The sequence below is a fragment of the Oncorhynchus gorbuscha genome, linkage group LG01 (genome assembly GCF_021184085.1).
Source record: "Oncorhynchus gorbuscha isolate QuinsamMale2020 ecotype Even-year linkage group LG01, OgorEven_v1.0, whole genome shotgun sequence".
NCBI lineage: Eukaryota > Metazoa > Chordata > Actinopteri > Salmoniformes > Salmonidae > Oncorhynchus > Oncorhynchus gorbuscha.
In genome coordinates, this window is record NC_060173.1 from 55696330 (window position 1) to 55715973 (window position 19644).

A 19644-nucleotide genomic window follows, 5' to 3' on the forward strand; every position below is an offset into this window, starting at 1 on the left:
TATGTCTAAATAGGCATTTTAAAGTCATATATTTAGCAGGTGGTAACTTCTGGAATAGAAACAGGCTGGAACGCTTTTTAAAATGTATTTATATTTTTTTTGTTTGTTTGTTGTATTTTACCCCCTTTTTCTCCCCAATTTCGATCTTGTCTCATCTCTGCAACTCCCCAACAGGCTCGGGAGGTGAAGGTCGAGTCATGCGTCCTCCAAAACATGACCTGTCAAACCACGCTTCTTAACACATGCCCGCTTATCCCGGATGCCAGCTGCACCAATGTGTCGTAGGAAACACCGTTCACCTGATGACCGTGGTCAGCCTGCAGGCGCCCGGCCTGCCACAAGGAGTCGCTAGAGCACAATGTGCCAAGTTAAGCACACCCAGCCTCCCCTAACCCGGACGATGCTGGGCCAATTATGCTCCGCCCTATAGGACTCCCGATCACAGCCAGTTGTGATACAGCCATGGATCAAACCCGGGTCTATAGTGACGCCTCAAGCTCTGCGATGCAGTGATTTTGACTGCTGCGCCACTCGAGAGGGCCCTGGAATGTGATTTTAACCAATCAGCATTCCGGATTAGACCCACCCATTTATGTTGTGTTATAGCCTAGTTATTTTCAAATTGTTTTTGAATTTTTTTTAAAATATATTTTTTATGAATATACCGGTGTAGGATATTAGCCCACACAGGAAGTCAGTCTACAAGATGTCCCTTTATTGTTTTACATTTTGTTTAGTTTCAGTACAATTATAGGCTACTGTTCAATATGCCTAAGCATTTTCAATAGCTCAAGAAAAACGTAACCTAATTGTTCAATACATTTTTCAATAAAATAAAGACAGCTGTATAATCGGCCTACAAGAATTTAGTTTATTTAGTTTCCTTTCAGTAAAAATAAGGACCGTTCATTTCTGTATGTAATGTACTGCATTGTCATCCTGAAACAGGAAAGGGCCTTCCACACATTGTTGCCACAAAGTTGGATGCACAGAATCGTCATTGTAGACGATACTGTGCGCCGACAGAGATGGCCGCCTCGCTTCGCGTTCCTAGGACACTATGCAGTATTTAGGTTTTTTTTACGTGTTATTTCTTACATTGGTACCCCAGGTAATCTTAGGTTTCATTACATACAGTCGGGAATATGTAATAAAGCTATTGTTGCTAATAAAGCTATTGTTGACTAACCCCAATCCTTACAAATTTGCTCAACCGCGGCATTCAAACAAGGCTGCAATGAAAACTAATGGGATTGTAGCGACTGTGTTGACATCAACATCTGGGTGTGAACTACGTTTCTATTCAAGCGTTGATTGACATGGTAATGGGGTTGAAAAGTTGAAATAACTGACCCCTCTGACACTGTACCTTAAATTGTGATGTGTCATGATGTAACTAACTTACAGCACACATAATGCAACTCATTCTGTGTTGTACTGCCTCTCTCAACCAGATGTAGCACTTCACTGGCAGATTTAAAACAAGAAAGGGACAGGGTAAGGGGGATACCTAGTCAATTGTACAATTGAATGCATTTATTTCTTGCGTCAACACTGCAAGCCATCATGACTCTCAAAACCGGGACGGCCTCTGTTTTTTTCGGAAGATAACTTTAGCACCGCCCTAAAAACATGATTCAAGTAGGTATGTAATGACATATTATATAAACTCTTTATAGTGTTTTATTTACATTTTAGAGGTGATAAATTGGACGGATCAGATGAAAAAGCAGTTTGCCCACACAGCTTATCTCCCTATTTCCCTATCACGCAGTAGGTTTCACTTTCATGCCATTTTTAAAAAGACCCGATGGAGCTCACTGCCTTCTTCAATCAGGCAGCTTGAAGGTCTCGTCATTGATTTTGCTGGAATGGGGAGAAATGTTGCTTTACAATGGTATTCATATTACACTTTTTGGGCGCTAAAATAATGTAAATTGTACATTACAGCGCGATGTACAAAGGTGCGTTAGCTAACTAGAAATGTGTTAGTAAATCTGATACAATCATGCAGTAACGTTACAGTGTTTAGTCAGTAAGAAGTTACACCGGTGGGCCCCGATGGCAATAAATTAATAAAACCAAAAGCTTACCTTGACTTGGAAGTGTTCCAGTGTTGTGTTGGATAGTCATAGCCAGCTAGCCAACATAGCATCCCTCTGTTTGAGCCGGGTGTTTGAGTAGGCTAAACTAGCTAGCCGCATTTGCTAGCTAAGTGAAACTGAAAGTGAAAAAAATGATAATCTCTCTCTCGCTTCTCCTTCATTTTTAAAGAAATTAATTTGTTAAAAACTGTTCAAATATTGTCTTTCTCTTTCTTTGAGTCAATTACTCACCACAGTTTATCCACTGCTGTGCTAGCTAGCTGTAGCTTATGCTTTCAGTACTAGATTAATACTCCGATCCTTTGATTGGGTGGACAACATGTCAGTTCATGCTGCAAGAGCTCTGATAGGTTGGGGGGGCGTTCTCCAGAAGTTGTCATAATTACTGTGTACGTCTATGGAAGGGGTTGAGAACCAAGAGCCTCCTAGGTTTTGTATTGATTTCAATATACCAAGAGGATGACGGAAGCTAGCTGTCCTCCAGCTACACCATGGTACTACCCTACAGAGTGATGTTGAGGCTACTGTACACCTTTATTGCAAAACAGTGTGTTTCAATCAATTATTTGGTGAAATGTCAATATATTTAGTATAGTTTAATCTAAAAAGGATAACTTTAAATGTTACATTTTTGTTATGTTTATGAAGTTCACTGAGTAGGATGGTCCTCCTGTTTCTTATCTGAGGAGCCTCCACTGATGGAACCCCACTCCATGAAGCTCCCGACAAACAGATCCTGTGCTGACGTTGCTTCCAGAGGCAGTTTGGAACTCGGTACTGAGTGGCGCAAATCGAGGACAGACGAGTTTTCTGCGCTTCAGCTCTCAGCAGTCCCATTCCGTGAGCTTGTGTGACCTACCACTTCGCGTCTGAGCTGTCGTTGCTCCTCGACGCGTCCTATGACGGTGCCACGTTGAAAGTCACTGAGCTCTCCAGTTAAAACATTATACTGCCTATTTTTGTCTATGGAGATTGCATGGTGGTGTGCTCGATTTTATACACCTGTCAGCAACAGATGTGGTTGAAATAGCCGAATGCACTAATTTGCGGGGGACTCCACATACTTTTGTATATATAGTGTATGTGACCTGATGCACTGGTTATGTGGCTGTGGGAGCAGATTCCAATACTTTCACCTCAAAATACTGGGTAGCTCTTGTCATTGTACATTGATTCTGCTTCCATTTGATAGTGTTTTTCTATTTGACCTATGATTTGTCTACTTTGCGAGTGGTACTTTTTTGCCAAAACCGATAATTTAGCTAGCATTATTGTTCACCATTTGATTGTTATTGAGCAACATAGAACAACAATTTATTATACAATAACATTTTATTGAGACTTGTCTTATTACATTCAGTATGTATCCCTATGTACCAAATAAACATTCAAGAGCTTCAGAATGTTGTGTAAGACAGTACCCATTTGTTTGCTTTACAATGAGCATTAAACAGCAATGATCTCAAGTGCTATAAATAAACACACAATAAAGACGTAACTGTATTAGCCTTGGCTATTATATCAGCTCAGACAAGGGCTTGGTCTCCTGGCAAGTCCCCTCAGCACCCGAGGCAGCTACTGAAGAAGACGTTGCAGTCAGTCAGGCAGAGCTCCATGGAACAAACCATTTCCTCTGTCTATTTCAATCTGCCGTGACTGGGAGATGACGACATGCTCTAGCCCCTGAACACTGGAATCTGTGTGAACCACCACTCTGCACCCCTTTCCTCCTCTCCTCTCCCCAGAGCTTCCAAGCAGCCCCTCTCACACCCCCTCTCCTCTCTGCAACATGTGAAGCAATACGCTACTGGGTCGGGCTACACCCAGCTATATTTATCCAGCACAATTTAGTCACGTCTTGTCAGCTGCAAGAGCAGAACCAAGCTACCCCAGCAGGCCCCTTGATTTTCTCCCATAGGACCCAGCCTCTGACGAGAACAGGCAGGCTACAAATTACCCAGAAACACTTCAGGGTTTTATCAGGCCTGAAGAAGATTTCAACAGGACAGAAGTTGGCATTGATATGCCTCTGTGTCACCCTCCTTGCATATTGCCGTCTGCCTGCCAAAGCCATGTTGCGATACTCAAATGGCAGGAGATATTCAAACTGCATATTCAGGTCAACTGAAGACAGAGTAATTTCATACATCAACAGACAATCATGTTATATTTTCTGTGTAAGGTTGCTGGAAAGAAATGCTCTCTAGGTAGAACATACAAGGATGTTAGAGGAAAATTAATGTCGGGTTTCCATTGGTTTTGAGATAGTTAAAAGGGAGAGTTTCCCAAAAATGCTACCACAACATTTCTAACAAGCACCATTGAGAGGACTCAAAATGTGTTGGTTGTGTTAGTGTAAGATACAGTATCCCATGATTTAACCACAGTGGCCTCATGAGTGTATGACTCACACTCAGACACTGTGTGGACCCGAGAGAACTCCCACAGACCAGCAGCAATAGACCTACATTTGACTCAAGTGTGCCATTTTGGAAGTAGCCGATGACTCACTAAAACATGTGAGCGACCACCAAGGCTGTCTATGTTTATATTATTAACAGAAGGAAAGTTTCATGAAGGGTTTATATTACAAAGCCTCACAAGTATGTCTTCAAAGATATACTGTATGTTGACATATTTTCATAACAGATATTCAGTCATTTTAAGGAATGCATTTTCCCTTGTATTCCCTTGTATGATTATTAATGTAGTTTTGGCCATAGCTGATGTAAAGCTTGGCTCCAAGCCGATATATTGTTACAAAGGTTTCTTGGTATATCATTGCTCTCTTACAAGTCCTTTTTAAAAATCTCCATTACTATCTCAATCTAATTGAAAGAACAAAAAAAGATACAATCAAATAGTAGGCATACTTGAAATCAGGAACTATTGAGATGGCAATCGGAACATTTTCTAAGCCTCTCACAGAAGCAGTTTTGTCTATATTAGGATGGGGAAGAAACAGGGATATTTTGATCAAGGTATTGCCATGTTGTTAAGCATCAGACCAGGCTCTTTTCTCACACTTCCCCCATTGAATCATCCCAACACTGGATACTATTTTTATCCATGCATAGCCAATTTACCTCTACCTACATGTACATATTACCTCAATTACCTCGAGTAACCGGTACTCCCGCACATTGATTCTGTACCGGAACCCCCTGTATATAGCCTCGCTACTGTTATTTTATTGTTCTCCTTAATTATTTAGTTTTCTATTTTTCTTATTTTATTTAATTAAAATAAAGAATATCTTTTTTTTTTACTTTAGTTTATTTTAGTAAATACTTTAACACGTTTTTTCTTCTTAAAACTGCATTGTTGGTTAAGGGCTTGTAAGTAAGCATTTCCCTGTATGTTCTACACACCCGTTGTATTCGGCGCATGTGACAAATACAATTTGATTTGATTATATGAAAATTGTATTTTCTCAGTGTGAACTCTCGGTCCCATCCCTCGTCAGTGAGTCAGCACACAATGGAGTAGTGGATGGATAGTTGATTTATTACCAAGCTGATAGGACACAGTATAGATGAATGTTCAGTCATCAAAGGCATATTAATAGCACTCCAACAACACTTCTGCATAGATCTGCTGTATAATATACTAACAAAAAGACAATCTGAATGTCTATAAAAGGTCCTGGTGATTGTATAGTAGATAATTATTACTATTATTATTTCTTCCTATTTCTAATAATACAAATGCATAGTTTCATGTCTACAACATTACAATAAACTACTATCATCAAAACATGTCAAATGTACCTGAAAAGTGACTCGATGTCACATTAGTGGCGAAGAAATAGAATGCATCACATATTTCTAACAACCACGCTAACAAGCTAGCTGGTGCTCATGAGCTTATAAAAACATTTATACTTTGTACAATCGTCAACAATAAATTACCTGCAATGATGGGACACAGTATAGATGAATGTTCAGTTATAAAATAGATATGATCAGCACTCCTAAAAAGGGCAACCTTTGCTAGCATAAAACCCACATGGAAACGATATTCTTAGATTCAGAAATAGACATGTAAGGAGTGGCTTATTTGAAGCCAACTAAACAATGGTAGTTGCTGATAACATAAATTGCTAATGCACGATACAAAACGTGCATTTTATGACAACTTAATGACAGTTTTTCTCCCAGGACCCTCTCAACTCAACTACAACAATGGAGAAGTTGCATAAAGATGTCAGAATTCAGATATTGAGTCATTGTTTTAGCCCTATCCACAGAGTTTTGAAACTACAGCGTACATCATGGTTCAATGCACAATCAAATTATTTTGTTTTTCAAATTGCCGACGTCTTGGAGTAAAAATGTAGATAATGTATAATGCGTTAACGACGATACAACAAAAAAGTAATAATAATAATAATAATAATATATGCCATTTAGCAGACGCTTTTATCCAAAGCGACTTACAGTCATGTAACTGTGTTAAGTTGTGTGTACTGGTGGCAAAGTCAGGTGCAGGAGAGCAGAGTGTAGTGAATAGGCGCACTTGTTATTCCGGTCCAACGAAAGCACGAAAGTACATAAATGTGCCCAAAAACGGAACAATAGACAAAAAGTATGATGCGTAACAATAGCCACGTAACATGGGTGACATAGAGGGGAACAGATGACTAAATACATGTAGTGAGATAAGGGAATGAAAACCAGGTGTGTATGGAACAAGGCAAAACAAATGGAAATATGAAAAATAGAGCATCAATGGCTAGAAAGCCGGTGACGTCGATCGCCGAACGCCGCCAGAACAAGGAGAGGAGTTGATTTTGGCGGAAATCGTGACAGTACCCCCCCCCCCTTGAAGCGCAGCTCCAGCGGTGCGCCAGACACTGGCCTCGGGGACGACCCAAAGTGCGAGGCGCAGGGCGAACAGGCCGGCGACGGTGAAACTCCCGCAGCAGTTCAGTCCAAAACATCCGCCACCGGGACCCAGCACCTCTCCTCCAGACCGTACCCCTCTCACTCCACGAGGTACTGAAGGCCCCCCGCCCAATGCCTCGAATCCAGGATGGAACGAACGGAACCCCTCGAAGTCCAGAGGGGCCGGAGGAACCTCCTGCACCTCAGATTCCTGGAGCGGACCAGCCACCACCGGCCTGAGGAGAGACACATGGAACGAGGGGTTAATACGGTAATCAGAGGGAAGGTATAACCTGTAACACACCTCGTTCACCCTCCTCAGGACTTTGAATGTCCCCACAAACCACGGACCCAGCTTCCGGCAGGGCAGGCGGAGGGGCAGGTTTCAGGTTGAGAGCCAGGCCCGGTTGCCTGGTGCGAACACCGGGGCCTCACTGCGGTGGTCCTCGCTGGTCTTTTGACGCAGTGCGGCTCGCTGGAGGTGAACATGGGCGGCCTCCCATGTCTCCTCCGCGTGCCTGAACCAGTCATCCACCACAGAAGCCTCGATCTGACGCTGATGCCACGGCACCAGAACCGGCTAGTACCCAAATACACACTGAAAGGGGGAGAGGTTAGTGGAGGAGTGGCGAAGCGAATTCTGCGCCATCTCGGCCCAGGGCACGAACGCCGCGCAATAGGACCGCAGAAACCTGCCCACGTCCTGGTTGACTCTACCTGCCCGTTACTCTCGGGGTGAAAACCCGAGGTGAGGCTGATTGAGACGTTCCATGAACCCCTTCCAGACTCTCGATGTGAACTGGGGGCCCTGATCAGACACTATATCCTCAGGCACCCCGTAGTGCCGGAAGACGTGAGTAAAGAGGGATTCTGCAGTCTGTAGGGCCGTAGGAAGACCGGAGAGAGGGAGGAGACGACAGGACTTAGAGAAACGACCAGGATCGTAGTGTTTCCCTGTGAAAGAGGAAGATTGTTTAGAAAATCCACCGACAGGTGTGACCAAGGTCGTTGTGGAACGGGTAAGGGATGCAGCTTACCTCTGGGCAGGTGTCTCGGAGCCTTATACTGGGCACACACCGAGCAGGAGGAAACATAAACCCTCACGTCCTTTGCCAAGGTGGGCCACCAGTACTTCCCAGTCAGAGAGCGCACCGTCCGACTCATCCCCGGATGACCAGAGGAGGATGACGTGGTCACAGACAGCAGACGGAACGTACATACGTACATACGCCCGATGGGACACTGGAGGGGAGCGGGCTCTGTACGCAATGCCTGCTCAATGTCCACGTCCAGCTCCCACATGGCAGGAGGCCGGGAGTATGGGAGTCCGCTCCTCTGTGTCATACAGCCAGGACAGTGCATCTGTCTTCACATTCTGAGAACCTGGTCTGTAGGACAGGGTAAACAAAAAACGGGTAAAGAACATGGCCCACCTTGCCTGACGAGGATTCAGTCTCCTCACTGCCGGATGTACTCCAGGTTGCGGTGGTCAGTCCAGATGAGGAAAGGGTGTTTAGCTCCCTCAAGCCAATGTCTCCATGCCTTCAACGCTTTATCCACAGCCAACAGCTCCCGGTCCCCCACATCATAGTTACGCTCCGCCGGATGAGCTTCTTCGAGAAGAAAGCACAGGGGCGGAGTTTCGGTGGCGTACCCGAGCGTTTTGAGAGCACGGCTCCTATCCCAGCCTCGGACGCGTCCACCTCCACTATGAATGCCAAAGAGGGATCCGGATGGTCTAGCATGGGAGCCGAGGTAAACAGAGCTCTCAGGTGACCAAAAGATCTGTCCACCTCAGCCGACCACTATAACCATACAGGACCCCGCCTTCAGCAGTGAGGTAATGGGAGCAGCCACCTGGCCAAAACCTAGGATAAATCTGTCGTTCCAGCCTGCTCCGGCGGCCAAGGTCCAGAATTCCAGGGTGAACTCCTGGGTGCTCCTCGTCCCCTGCCTCAAATAGAAGAGCCATTCCCCAGCCTCTCTACCGTCGGGCGGATGGTTGAAGGCAGAAGCGGCGGGTGAACCCCTCGAAGTGGTCCAATGCCGCGTCTCTTTCTCCCCACACGGCGTTTGCCCACTCCAGACCTCTCCCCGAGAGGCATGAGACGAGGGCGGACACTCTCTCCCTTCCCGAGGGAGCTGGGTGAAAGGTGGCCAGGTAGAGGTCAAGTTGTAAAAGGAACCCCTGGCACTGTGCTGCCGTCCCATCATACTCCCTGGGAAGGGAGAGATGCATCCCACTGGGACTGGCTCCGGACGGGACGGGTAGAGGTAACACCGGTTGTGCTGGTCGAGGCACTGGAGAGACTTCCTGTCTGTATTACCCATTTTATGCAGGAATTGAACAACTTATTTACACTGTTACATTAGCTTAGAGAAGCAGATTTGTACTGCCTATTGGGCAAGTCAGATACTGTTTTTTATCAGAAAATGAATGTTTTAAAATGATAACTTCACCTGAGAACTGAAAACATTGGTTAGCTCCCTGATCTCATGCCTACTCTTCAGCTCGATGGGCTAACACAGACTTCTTCAAAACCAGATATGATAAGATCTTGTCCAGTACTTCATTGGTCGCCAAAGGGGAAATGTAATGCCTTGACCTTAGCTGATCGGGCTAACACAGTCTATTCAAACCCAGTTGGTCACGCTGGTCTGATCATGAAATCCACGCCATTACATTCCCCAACAGTTCTTATCAACAATAAATATGCTGGGCGGTGCTGTTTAACTTTGGGTTACACTTGTTTTTCCTACTACCTTGAGGGAGAAAATGTAACGATTGCACTTTTCGGGGACAGAATCACTGGCTTTGATTTGGGTATCTTCACAAATGCACTTTCTAGTTTGAGAAACAGACGCCTCACAAGTCCTCAGCTGGCAGCTTCATTAAATAGTACCTGCAAAACACCCGTATCAACGTCAACAGTGAAGAGATGACTTCGGGATGCTGGCCTTCTAGGCAGAGTTGCAAAGAAAAAGCCATATCTCAGGCGGGAATAAGTACAAGCAGAGATGGAAAGCCCTATCATATGGTAAGTTTTACTAGGGTTATAAACTTACACTTATTCCGCCTGGTGGGGGAAGAGCGGGAGAAGGCATAGGGAATGTCCAAATTAAGAAATGTGGATTCTCACAACGGATTTTGCCCCCGGCCACAGGCAGAAAGGTCATTAATAACACAGAACTCACTCGAATAGTGAAACCTGCTGTCTTAAGCTGCCAGGATAAAAAGCAGACAGGAAGAGGAGGGAGCTTTACCTTCATTAGAACACTGTCAACATTGATTTTCTTTCCCATGCTCTGCAATGTTACGGCATCCTCTTATTTCCATATGATTTCAAACGGTGGCGTAGGCAGAAATACGTTGATGGCAGAGCCAGCAAAAAAGTATGTGGTCCAAAATTTGGGAACTTAAATCAACATTAAATGATCATAAACGTATAGCTTACCCTATGCTTTACTGTATACTATACCACACACATGTGATGGCCTACGTAAATCCATGACTTTTGCATTTAACATGCGACTCACACAGACCTACATATAATAAACCATAGAGAGAGCCAGGCCCGGTTCCCTGGTAAACCATAGACCTATAGTTAGACTAAAACAACAAAGTTAAGTTATGTCCCCCCATCTTTGACTTTTCCTAAATAAGTCTATATAACACACTATTGTGTTAGACTCTTAATATCACAAACATAATTTGTGTTATAAGCAGTTTTAAGAGGACATGCTATTTTTTTCCCCTGCCAGGCCTGTGCAACTGATGATGACCCATCAAAACTACACCTAAACCAGTGGTCACCAACCGGTCGTAAAAAACAACAACCATAAAGCCCTGCGATCCTATTGTTTTTATTTGTTTTGTGATGTTGGCGGTAAGTGCACTTGATTCAGCAGCCCCAGCGCCTGGTAGGCAGGGCTCCCATATTAAACCATTACATGTGTCTGAAGAACTCCCCCTACCCGACATACCCAGAGAGCAAATCAAGTGCACCTACAGGCCTGTCGCTGGCCAATCAGATAACTGCAGACACGTGATCTGAGCTTCCTCGAGCCATAGGCTGCGGTCCAAACACTTAAAAGACACAACCTATCCCCTCAGCCCTCAAATTAAGTGGACACCTCTGATGACGTATCATGACGCCTGACGAGTATACACTTGCAGGGCAAGGGGCAAGGGGCGAGGGAGGAAGGAATTATTTTTAAATGAACCACCCTTGTCCGGAAAATTCGTCACTCTTTCATCCCGCGATGACTGTGTTTTCAGCCACCATTAGCTTGTGGGCCCCATATGCACTACAGTCAATTTTGAGTGCATGTCTACTTATATTAAATTAATAAGATCTCGGCTTGCATTTTGACTCAGAAAGTGATCTTTAGCAAATTCTCCTACAGAATGACAAGCATGTAAGACGTTTTGATGTCTATATAGTATCAGAAAGAGACGATTCTGCAGTTTCCAAATCACCTATCCTTACTAAACTCTTAAAAATGACCCCCTGAGCTCCCACGTGCACTTGCAACACTCAAAGCACAGTAATATATTTAAACAGACAATATGCCATTCTGTTCTTTTGAAATACTTTTTTTTCATGAAATTAATTCCTTAAGAACTGCACTTAACTAATGAATAATTTATATTCTTTGTGATGGTGTTTATTTAATGGATTTTAACACTTGAATTGTTTTTTTTTTTGTGTTTTTTTATTTTGTACATGTAGCCTACAGTTACATAAACAAATGAATTCTATTGTGTTCTTTGAAATACATTATATTTTGTATAGCGTTACCGAACACCCTCATAAACACAACCAAATGATTATTCTTCCGATAGTATATATGAAATGTGTTTATTAGACTGTTGACTTTCGAAAGACACATCATTGGCCCGAAGGGATCCAACGAGGCCAGGCTTTTCTAGTGTTAATCACTAGCATGTTGGCCAATCGAATTAGATCAGGTTTGCGTGAGACACCATCACAGCAAACATTTTTGCTAAACAGTATGCTAATGCACCTCATAATAGGCTGTAGCCTATATAGACCAGAACAGTGGTCCACAACCTTTTCTTAGTCAAGATCACTTTATGAGTCACAATGCAAGTAGAATGCTATTCTCTGTGGGCGCGGGAGATCAAGTGTGCCTACAATGCATTGTGTGATATCAGTTAAATTATCAAATAGCCTATAGGGCCTAACTAAAGTGCATTGGCGGAGAAGCACAGGACAAAGTTCTATTTCCAATTCAATTCAATTCCCCATGCATTTGCCTACTTTCATAATAATGTAGAGTCCCTTATATTTCAAAACTTGAGTCTCAAGCTAGGCTATATGATTACACTGGTAAAGGGCCGGTTGTTGTATCCTATTACTTGCAAGGCACAACAGAGCATACATTTAAATAACTTTTTTATTTCATGTCATATCTCAGCGGAGGGAGGGCTCGAGCGTGTGTCAAAGTGGAAAAGCGTGTTTCATGATTTCTAAGAATGTTTAATAAAAATGTTTGTAGCGCTGATCATTGTCTCTGAATGTATGGAAGCCGTTCATGGCAAAATCACTGATATCAAATAACTTGGCAAATGCTCCAACATCACATTTACTTGTTTTTGCTAGCCAAGTTGGCTAGAGAGTCAACACAGTGATAGCTGCTGTTTTCTGGAAAATGGTATCAGCGCAAAGTGACACGTGCCAGAGCCCACATATTATTTGGAAATTCATCAGTAACCTGTATTTAACTAGACAAGTCAGTTAAAAACAAATTCTTATTTACAATGACGGCCTACCCCGGCTAAACCTGGACGAAGCTGGGCCAATTGTGTGCCGCCCTATGGGACTCCCAATCACGGCCGTATATGATACAGCCTAGATTCAAACCAGGGACTGTAGTGACACCTCTTGTACTGATATGCAGTGCCTTAGACCGCTGTGCCACTCAGGAGCTGATTTCTTTTTACAATTTGTTTTGATAGTTTTCCCCCTTGTAAATAAAGAATAATTCATAACATAGGCCTAACTGAAATTGATTTTATGTAAAGCACCAGATTTTATGTAAGATATCCTTTAGTGTTCTGAAAGGCATCTGCCAAATACCATATATTATTATTATTGTATTATTATTATTGTTATTGTCATTATCCCTTTCGTATATTCCTTTCATTTTCCCACCCCCTCCCTACTGCTTGCTATGAATTCTATCTGATGGTGTATGCATGTTTAGACCAGTGCTTGACTTGGACTGAAATAGGTGCCAGTACTCATTTCGAGTGCCGGTACCATTTATATTTAGTTGCAGGAACTTCTCAATACTTTTGAACTAGTATTCTATAGGAGGTGCAGGAACTCAAGCAGAAGAGATGGTGCCGGTACTCAGTTCCGTTGAGGTCCTGCCCAAGTCAAGTACAATGCAAGTCAAGTAAAGACAAATAACGTCCCATTTGGAACACTGACGAGTAAAGCATTTTTTTTCCTCAAGCCTATTTGGTGGGCCTGGATCCCCTACACCTGTGCCTGCACCCACCCAGACCCAGTCGTGCCTACGCCCCTAGTATCAAGAAAAAGCTTGTAATAAAATTATATGTCCTTTGGGGCTGATTCCGATTGTAGTAGTAGCAGTACTAGTCTTAGTCAGTGGAGGGCACTTATCCAATGCAAATAACAATGCTCAGTGCACATACCATTCATTAAACAATGTCAGGACGTTTGGGTATACCGCCTACAGCAGATGTACAATATCAGGAAGTTTGTGTATACAGCCTATAGCAGACATAGCGAAGATCAAGAACTAATGTAAGAGGTTGATCTTATCACGACTGTCACCCCATGGGCCCAAAACAAGTGAATTACACTGAACAAAATGATAAGCGCAACCTGTAAAGTGTTGGTTCCATGTTTCATGAGCTGAAATAAAAGATCTCAGAAATGTTCCATACACAAAAAGCATGTTTCCCAAAATTGTTTACATCCCTGTTAGTGAGCATTTTTCCTTTGCCAAGGTAATCCATCCACCTGACAGGTGGCATATCAAGAAGCTGACTAAACAGCATAATCATTACACAGGTGCACCTTGTAAAATAAATGGCCATTCTAAAATGAGCAGTTTTTCACATGACACCACGCCACAGATGTCTCAGGTTTTGAGGAAGCGTGCAACTGGCATGCTGATGCAGGAAAGTCCACCAGAGCTGTTGCCAGAAAATGTTATGTTAATTGCACTAATTTATGTCACCTGTAATGCCGTTTTAGAAAACTTGGCAGCACGTTCATCCGGCCCCACAACTACAGACCACATGTAACCACTCCAGCCCAGGACCTCGACCTCTGATTTTTTCACCTTCGGGATTGTCGAAGACCAGTCACCAGGACAGCTGATGAAACTGTGGGTTTGCACAACCGAAGTATTTCTGCACAAACTGTCAGAAACCGTTTCAGGGAAGCTCATCTGTGTGCTAACCAGGGTCTTGACCTGACTGCAGTTTAGCGTCGTAACTGACTTCAGTGGGAAAATGCTTACCTTCGGTGGTCACTGGCACGCTGGAAAAGTGTGCTCTTCACGGAAGAATCTTGTGTTTCACTGTACTGGGCAGATGGCGTTGTGTGGGTGAGCGGTATGCCGATGTCAACGTTGTGAACAGAAGGCCTCGTGGTGGCGCTGGGGTTATGATATGGGCAGGCATAAGCTACGGATAACGTACACAATTGCATTTTATCTATGGCAATTTGAATGCACTAAGATACCGTGACGAGATCCTGAGGCCCATTGGTTGTACCATTCCCCCGCCACCATCACCTCATGTTTCAGCATAATAATGCAAGGCCCCATGTCGCAAGGATCTGTACACAATTCCTGAAAGCTGAAAATGTACAAGTTCATCCATTGCCTGCATACTCACCAGACACGTCACCCATTGAGCACGTTTGGGTTGCTGTGTACGACAACATGTTCCTGTTCCCGCCAATATCCAGCAAATTCGCACAGCCATTGAAGAGGAGTGGGACAACATTCCACGGGCCACAATCAACAGCCTGATCAACTTTATGTGAAGGAGATGTGTCGCGCTGCATGAGGCAAGTGGTGGTCACATCAGATACTGACCGGTTTTCTGATCCACTGCCCTACATTTTTTTTAAAGGTATCTGTCGCCAACAGATGCATATCTGTACTCCCAGTCATGTGAAATCCATAGATTATGGCCTAATTAATTTATTTCCATTGACTGATTTCCTTATGGGAACCGTAACTCAGTAAAATATTTTAAATTGTTGTATGATGCGTCTATACTTTTGTTCATAGGGAATAGGTTGCCATTTGGGTTTCAACCTTTGTGATTAAGTGGAATGCGAAACCACATCTCTAACATTGATGTCTGTATATGGATGTCTATACTACATAATTACATGTACAGTGGCTTGCGAAAGTATTCACCCCCCTTTTCATATTTTCTTGCCTTACAACCTGGAATTAAAATGGATTTGTTGGAGGTTTGTATCATTTGATTTACACAACATGCCTACCACTTTGAAGATGCAAAATAAGACAAAACAAACCCTGAAAACTTGAGCGTACATAACTATTCTCCCCACAAAGTCAATACCTTGTTAAAGCCACCTTTTGCAGGAATTACAGCTGCAAGTCTCTTGGGGTTGGTCTCTATAAGCTTGGCACATCTCGCCACTGGGATTTTTGCACCTTCTTCAAGGCAAAACTGCTCCAGCTACTTCAAGTTGGATGGATTCTGCTGGTGTACAGCAATCTTTAAGTCACACCACAGATTCTCAATTGTATTGAGGTCTGGGCTTTCCAAAATATTTAAATGTTTCCCCTTAAACCACTCGAGTGTTGCTTCAGCAGTATGCTTAGGGTCATTGTCATGCTGGAAGGTGAATCTCTGTCCCAGTCTCAAATCTCTGGAAGACAAACAGGTTTCTCTCAAGAATTTCCCTGTATTTTGCGCCATCCATCATTCCTTAAATTCTTTCCAGTTTCCCAGTCCCTGCCGATGAAAAACTTCCCCATGAGGGGTGATGAGGGGTGTTGGGTTTGCGCTAGACATAGAATTTACCTTGATGGACAAAAAGCTCATTTTTAGTCTGATCTGACCAGAGTACATTCTTACATATATTTTGGGAGTCTCCCACATGCCTTTTGGCAAACACCAAACGTGTTTGCTTATTTTTTTCTTTAAGCAATGGCTTTTTTTCTGGCCACACTTCCGTGAAGCCCAGCTCTGTGGAGTGTGCGGCTTAAAGTGGTCCTATGGACAGATGCTCCATTCTCCGCTGTGGAGCTTTGCAGCTCCTTCGGGGTTATCTTTGGACTCTTTGTTGCCTCTCTGATTAATGCTCTCCTTTCCTGGTCCGTGAGTTTTGGTGGGTGGCCCTCTCTTGGCAGGATTTGTTGTGGTGCCAAATTCTTTACATTTTTTAATAATAGATTTAATGGTGGTCATTCCGATTTTCAAAGTTACTGATATATTTTTATAACCCAACCCTGATCTGTACTTCTCCACAACTTTGTCTCTGACCTGTTTGGAGAGCTCCTTGGTCTTTATGGTGCTGCTTGCTTGGTGGTGCCCCTAGCTAGTGGTGTTGCAGACTCTGGTGCCTTTCAGAACAGGTGTATATATACATTTACATTTAAGTCATTTAGCAGATATACTGAGATCATGTGACTGATGATGTGACACTTGGATTGCACATAGGAGGACGTAATTTAACTAATTATGTGTCTTCTGAAGATGATTGGTTGCACCCGATCTTATTTAGGGGCTTCATAGCAAAGGGCCGGAATACATACGCACGCACCACTTTTCCATTTTTTATTTATTTGAATTATTTATTAAATTTAATTTCACCAATTTGGACTATTTTGTGTATTTCCATTACATATAATAAAAATAAAAATCAATTTAAATTACAGGTTGTAATGCAACAAAATAAGAAAAAACGCCAAGGGGGATGATTACTTTTGCAAGGCTTTGTTGCCACCCTATTCTATGATGATGTCCAAAGGGCCAAAAGTCCTGTGTGATTTGCGCCGTATTTATACACTGTCGGATTTGCATGCCCAGTATGTTGCATCTACATAATGTGCATTTACAATGTATCATAACATTTTAGTTAGTAAACTGTTTAAAGTGGGGGGGTGAATTCAGGGTTGCTGGCTGCATTAGTCAGAGAGCTCCAGTCACCAACGACTAATCTCGTCAATTCCTTTAAACAAGTATTGGATTCATTAATCTAATGTGCAGACACTTGTAGTCTGTGCAGTTTACCCTTCTGGCAACTCACACAGAACACATGGGCTCCTTGTATAGAAGCTCCAAGAAGCCCAGCGTCAAAATCCATATTTGTTTAGCTCTGTTACCATAGCCACAAAATACACAGAGGTAGAGAATGAGATGTAGTAGTTTTGACTGGAAAGGATAGAGCTTTTGTCAGATTAGACTTTCTGTTGCAGGTCAGGATAATTAACATAGCAGTTAAGGAGAATTAGGTTTATGAACCCGAGTCATTTAGCAACAGCTCCACAGACCAGAGAAATCATTAGAGTGACTTCTCTGTAGCATTCTGCTGTCGTACAATGACGTACAAGTTCGTCCAGTTCCAGCTGCGAGCAATGTGGCACCCCGTGACACAGGAACAAGATGCAAACACAGAGGAGGTGAGGTCAGAGATGCACATTCCAGGTAGTTTGTGAGGTGTTCCTGACAGCTTGTGGTTGGACGGGTGAGGGTGACAGGGAAGGAAGGGGGGGGGGCGCAGACTCTTGAACATCTGTTTAGCATTAGCGCTATCGGGTCAGCAGTTTAACACTACAGACTGTGGTGCCAACTGATATCAATGCTATCACCTGATAACATCCCATTACAGTGATACAGATGACATTCACTACACAGGCTTTGAAGGTTGAAATGATTCCCTAAACTAGACTTAACAAGCAGTTTTCCACTCAGACCAAGTGCCATTCCCAACCCCAGACTGGGGCTCATCACTGTTTTCCCATTGGAGTTTAACTGTAGTAAAATGTCCAATGTGATTTGAAAGATCTAAGAGCCTGGCACAAACAATAAACTAAACATCTGTGCAATGGGGCCGGGGATACTCCTGCCAAATTGCCATGTGTACGGATTTCTGTAGGATCCAGTGAGCTTTTGAAAGGCATCGTTTCATTCCCTCACCAGATTCAGGGCGAACACCAGATTTGCCTTCCCCCAACCACAAACACTTCCAAACCTCCTCGTGGCGGGGAACTGCACTGTGAGGTGCTGCTGCTCCTGATTCAATCTATCTCAGAACTGTGCGGCCAAGGGAGGAGAAGGGAGAGAGAAAGGAGAAGGGAGGGAGAGAGGAAGCCAGCTCTTTCTTGACACTCCACCCCCTAAAGCTAATTTCCCTGGATGGGTGAAATCAAACCTTGCCTACCCTGGCCCTGGGCTGCTTCTGAAAGAGCTTTTCAGAGCTTGAGGAGGGGACCTCAAACTCACCTCCCTTTAAAGTTAGCTATCTAACCAATGACTGTACCCTCTACCAACACACTGCTCCCACAAAACTGTTCCTGAGCAAACATTACACATAAACTTCAACATCTGCTGTCTGAGACCTATAGCACTGCACAACACCTACAGCAGATCTCTCCAGGTGTATGCAATTTCATGTAAAACAGCAGTAAAATGTGTTTGAAAGAAACCTGACTGATCGATATCTAATGGTGTGGGATGAAGTTACCCCTATGCCCGGGTCCGATGTCAGTTTTTCTTTTTTACCTCCTAAAAGTGAGGAGGGTGAAGGATCGATTAGCTGAACCTAAGTCAGGGATTAGAGGCAACGTCAACCCGGAAACTCAAGTGATTATGATTGATATGTATAGGAGAGAAGCCCCTGAAAGTGAGAGTTGACTTGAATGACCCCCATAGCGACAGCTGTGACTTTCTGACATAACAGGGGATCGGTCAGCTGGGAGACTAATAGCTTGACGAACTAATTTGGCTTGTTGCACTTACCTCCATGGCTGGGGCTGGGCAGACAGAGCAGGGGCAAGAAGGCACTCAGCAGGACCAAACGCAGGGCTCTCATATTGCCGGTGTAGTCCTCTGCAACTCACTCTCCATTCAAAGGGAACTGTCTTCCAGTTAATTTTGGGAGCCGAGTTGCTTCTGCATCTCTACTCTATGGAAGGGGTTGGGCCCCCGAAGTAAACGCCCTCTTTCTTGCAACCCCCCAAAAAGCCACGAGAGCCCTGCCTACGCCTCCCTTCAGCCCTTTGCCTAGCACACTCCCAGAGAGAGCCACGCCGCCCCTGGTGGAAAAAAGTACACAACTCTCCCTCGCCCCTTTCTCCCCCTCTCTCGCTCCCTCTCTCTCAAATTACTGAGTCTGGCCACTCAAAGTTGAAGGGCTCTTTATGTCTTCTGCCAGTAATTGGAATGGCCTTTAGAGACTGCAGGCTGGTGCTGCAGGGATAAACCTTTTGCTTTTAATTAAAGATGAAAATCAAGGTTGTTTCACTCTCTGTTGCTTTTGTCTCTTAAGTCTGGAGGCAGTGTCTCTGTTACTACTTGGTAGTAATAATGGTATTCACATACAAATCCTACACTTGAATTCAATGGAATCACTTCTGAAAAGAGAACACAGTAAATCAAG

The 19644-nt window shown here is 43.7% G+C and overlaps 1 protein-coding gene and 1 long non-coding RNA gene across 2 annotated transcripts in view; both read right to left on the minus strand.

The window, feature by feature from the left end:
- cspg4 (chondroitin sulfate proteoglycan 4) overlaps positions 1 to 19150 on the minus strand; it is a 110062-nt gene extending 90912 nt beyond the window's left edge. Inside the window, exon 1 of the mRNA XM_046357401.1 lies at positions 19005 to 19150. Coding sequence (XP_046213357.1) covers positions 19005 to 19077 — 73 coding nt within the window. The 5' untranslated portion in view covers positions 19078 to 19150. The remainder of the gene's footprint in view (positions 1 to 19004) is intronic.
- LOC124040318 lies at positions 851 to 2153 on the minus strand. Its single transcript, XR_006839702.1, has 2 exons — positions 2094 to 2153; positions 851 to 1866 (listed from the first exon to the last, which is right to left on the minus strand). It is a non-coding gene; the product is annotated as an uncharacterized LOC124040318 (long non-coding RNA).
- Positions 19151 to 19644: the final 494 nt, after the last annotated feature.